The sequence below is a fragment of the Lutra lutra genome, chromosome 14 (genome assembly GCF_902655055.1).
Source record: "Lutra lutra chromosome 14, mLutLut1.2, whole genome shotgun sequence".
Lineage (NCBI taxonomy): Eukaryota > Metazoa > Chordata > Mammalia > Carnivora > Mustelidae > Lutra > Lutra lutra.
Window position 1 is genome coordinate 88,115,574 of NC_062291.1, and position 3,816 is coordinate 88,119,389.

The following is a 3,816-nucleotide window of genomic DNA, read 5'->3' on the forward strand; positions in this document are numbered from 1 at the left end:
TCTGGAAGCTGTGAGCACGGCCGAGCCCCACCGCCCAGCCCTACCGCCTGGCAGAGGCAGGACTGTGTGGGTCAGGGAAGCCCTGTGCTTTGGAGGGAGAAGAGGGAGCTCCACAGAGACCTGCAGAGAGGGTCACACAGGGCTCGTCCCGAAACAGCGTGGCCCCCCTTCACCAGACAAGGGGACCCTGGCCAAACGCCAACCCCTGGGACTGACCTGCAGACCTGGGTGACTGTCCCTGGCCTACCTTGTCAGGCAGCCCCGAAAGGTGGGGAGCTCACAGGCCTTCGAAAGGAGCCGCCTCCGCGAGACCATTTGGGGGCAACCAGGGCCCGGCAGAGGGAAGGACATGTTGCTCAGGGCACAGCGGAGCAGACAGGCCCCGGCCTGGAGCTCATGGTGGGCAGGCTCAAGGAGGGGGTTTGGGGGGGTCCACCTTGGTTGAGGAGGGGACTGTGGTGTCGTCCTTGGTGGGGCGGATGGAGAGCTGCAGCTTTGGGCAGAAAACCGTGAGCCCGATGGGGCAGCCGTGGGGAAGATGACCCTGAGGCCCCCTATACCTGGGGGACGTCCCAGAGTGGCCGCCTGGTCCCTGGAAGCAGGTGGAGCTGCCATCATAGCCAGCAGGGCTCTAGCTCCTGAAGGAGGCCCCTGGGATGAGCCAGCCCAGCCCTGGGGCCCCCTGCTGCCCGCTGAGCACCCTGCAACCTGGCCCCGAAGCCTGTGGGGGGTCGCGGCTGGGGTGGGGGCCGTTGGGGTGGGGCGGGGGGTGGGGGGTGGGGGGCACAGCCTTGCAGGGATGGGCGCCCTCTTCTGGCCACTTTGCCGAAGACACAGACCCCGCCAGCACGCGGTGGCCGGCGCTCAGGTGTCCAGCTGCCCAGGCGTCCTGAGAGGAAGGCTCCGGCTGGAGTGCTGGGTTTCGAACTGCTCCGTGCTTTGGTCTCCACTTCGGAACCCCAGGACCATGCGACCCCCTCCTAGGGTGTGCGGGGGAGTCCGGATGCGTGAAGCTCCCGCAAACAGCAGAGCCCGGCACGTGTCCCTGGGCCGCTCCGGGGACACTCCAGCCCCCGCGGAGAGCTGCCCCCCCAGGCCCACGGAGGGCAGGGCTCAGGCCGGGCGGGAAGCGCCTTCGCGGGGCCGTGGTGCCACCTGCTGACGCTTCCAGGCATTGCGTCCCGAGTGGCCACAGCACCCTGCCGGGTCCCAGGCTCCGTGCAACGCTCCCAGACTCGGCTCACAACAGTCCAGAGGCTCCCCGAGACCAGACACAATCCGTTCTTCCCTAAGTGAGGGCTTTAAAAACACATTTACCTGCACAGACGTTTGCCGGGGAGGACAGGAAGTACGTGGAAGGAGGCTGGCCTCTGGCTGGGCTCTCGGGGGCCTGGGTGGAGGTCCCAGGACGGATGCCGGCCACTCTGTGCTGGGCACCCTCTCGGGAAGCCCCTGGAGCAGGGCCCAGGCCTCCGGCAATGGCTCACAGAGGTGGTGGCCCCAGCCTCCCCCGGCCCGGCCCCACTTCCCCAGCAGGACACAGTTTGAGTCACCCGCTAGTCCCGGCCCTACCTGCAGTCACTACCCTTCCGGAGAGTGAGAACTGTATCCGTCCGTGCAGCAGCTGCAGCCTCGGAACAAGCAAGGCCTGGGGCATCTTCCCTTGCAGACGCTGCTTCCCGAGGCTGCAGACGGGAGACGGCTGCACCAGCGCAGCCCAGCACGGGGAGGGATGGGGCAGTGCGGAAGCCGGGATGGAGTGAGGACAGAGTCCTCCTCACTCGGTCTCCCTGTGAGGGGACAGGTCATCTCCAAAGCAACCACAAAGCTTGCAGCCGTGTTCTCCCAGCGCTGGCGGACATGTGCACACACCCTGCCCGGAGCGCCACGTCTGCTCAGACGTGAGCCTGCATCAGACCAGCGGCCTGGGGTCTGGAATCCTCCCGTGCAGCTCGGAGTCTGGTCCCGGGACTTCCAGACCTGCTGTCCTGGGGTCTACAGATTGCAGAGCCTTTCTCTGAGCCCAGAGCCTTGTGCGAGAGTCCCCTCGGTGGGTCCGTGCCAGCCAGCACTCAGGGCCTTGTTCTCGGGGAAGCCTGCCCTAGCCTGCTAGCTTTCCATGTCGGACAAAGCCGCAGCAGGGCAGCCGACCAGTCCCGGACGGCGAGGACGCCGGTGGGCTTCATGGCTGTGCTTTTGTGTTTCAGACAGATTCCCTGGGTGGCGTCCGCACACCGCCGGTGGAGCTGCCCCTCTCCGGGACGGCCGCCGCCCGCCTGCGCTCCGCTGACTGAGAGCCGGGGGCAGCGGGGAGGGGAGTAGCTCCTTCAGCATCCACCAGGAGGTCCTGCCACAGACCAAAATGCCGTCTCATCAGATGTGGTCGCTCTCGGGCCTGGACTGGAGACTGGAGAGTCACAACGGCCGGGGTCCCAGAGTGAGGCGCACTCAGGTGTCCGGTGTGCGGTGGGACCCCGCGTCGGCAGTTACAGTGTTATGGGGGTCTCAGAGATGCCCTGCGGGCCCCTCTATTATTAAAACTTCAACCCACAAAGACCGGCTCCAACCACCCAAACCTGAGTCCAGGGGGCCCTGCACCCATGCGGAGCCGTCAAGGTGGCCTCGTGCTGGGTGGACGGACAGGAATGTGGCACCGATCCTGCCCTTCCCTGGGAACGGCGCGCCGGTGCTGGCTGGTGCTGGTGCAGGGCTGTGGGTGGGGACGAAGAAGAGGCAAAAACATTCTCCCGAGAGATGCCGCCTCTGCCCTCGCTGCCGAGAGACTGTCCCTGGGGAAGGTCCGCCTGTGACACTCACAGTGACTTCCCAGCTGGGTGAGGGGCACCCTGGGGGCAGCGGGTGGTGAGCCCAAGCAGGTGTACCAGACCGTTACCCATCCCCACGTTCCCGGGGCCGCTCCAGGGGGTCATCAAGTGCAGGTCTGGCCAGGAGGCAGTCCCCTCCCGCCGGACCCACAACAGTGCCCCCCACTGCCAGCAGAGGGCACCCTGCACGCATGTGTTGGGGCCCTGCATGCCCAGGACCCACCCAGTACCCGGCTCTACTGTGACCCCACCAGTTTCACAAGGCCTAGAGACTGCTCCAGACACCACAGCACAAACATTGCCCCAGAGAAACCCTCCAGCTACAAACCTGCAAAGCCACCACAGAAGACTTCAAAGTTTAAAGAACAAAATGAGTGTCCCCCCTCCACCCCCCAAATAGAGACACCAGACACCCCTCATCCTCCGGGGAGTTCTTCCCAGGTGGTCCCCTCAAAAGGAAGCTGCTGTTTCACCTTCTTTACCTGTACCCTGATTTTACTAGGGCCCTTGTGAGCACCCGAACACCACCAAACTCTCCCCAAGAATCCTGCGGTGACACCTTGTTGGGCATGTGTGTGAGCTGCCATGTCCCCATCAGCAGCAGCAGCAGCATCTCCATCACCTTCATCATTACCATCATCTTCATCATCATCATCTCCATCACCATCATCTCTATCATCTCCATCACCATCATCTCCATCATGATCTCTCCATCATCATCTCCATCATCATCATCTCCATCATCATATCCATCATCATCTCTCCGTCATCATCTCCATCTTCATCATCTCCATCATCATCATCTCCATCATCATCATCTCCATCATCATCTCTCCATCATCATCTCCATCATCATCATCTCCATCATCATCTTCTCCATCATCATCTCTCCATCATCATCTCCATCATCATCATCTCCATCATCATCTTCTCCATCATCATCTCTCCATCATCATCTCCATCATCATCATCTCCATCATTATCTCCATCA

At 62.8% G+C, this 3,816-nt stretch overlaps 1 protein-coding gene across 1 annotated transcript; it reads right to left on the bottom strand.

Annotated features, from left to right (window-relative positions):
• Positions 1-794: 794 nt before the first annotated feature.
• LOC125084420 (uncharacterized) lies at positions 795-3,474 on the bottom strand. The gene is given in 6 exon segments (XM_047701646.1): positions 795-1,013; positions 1,312-1,452; positions 1,573-1,907; positions 2,152-2,290; positions 2,577-2,710; positions 3,308-3,474. Coding segments are annotated over 6 exon segments (1,065 nt in total). The 3' UTR covers positions 795-864.
• Positions 3,475-3,816: the final 342 nt, after the last annotated feature.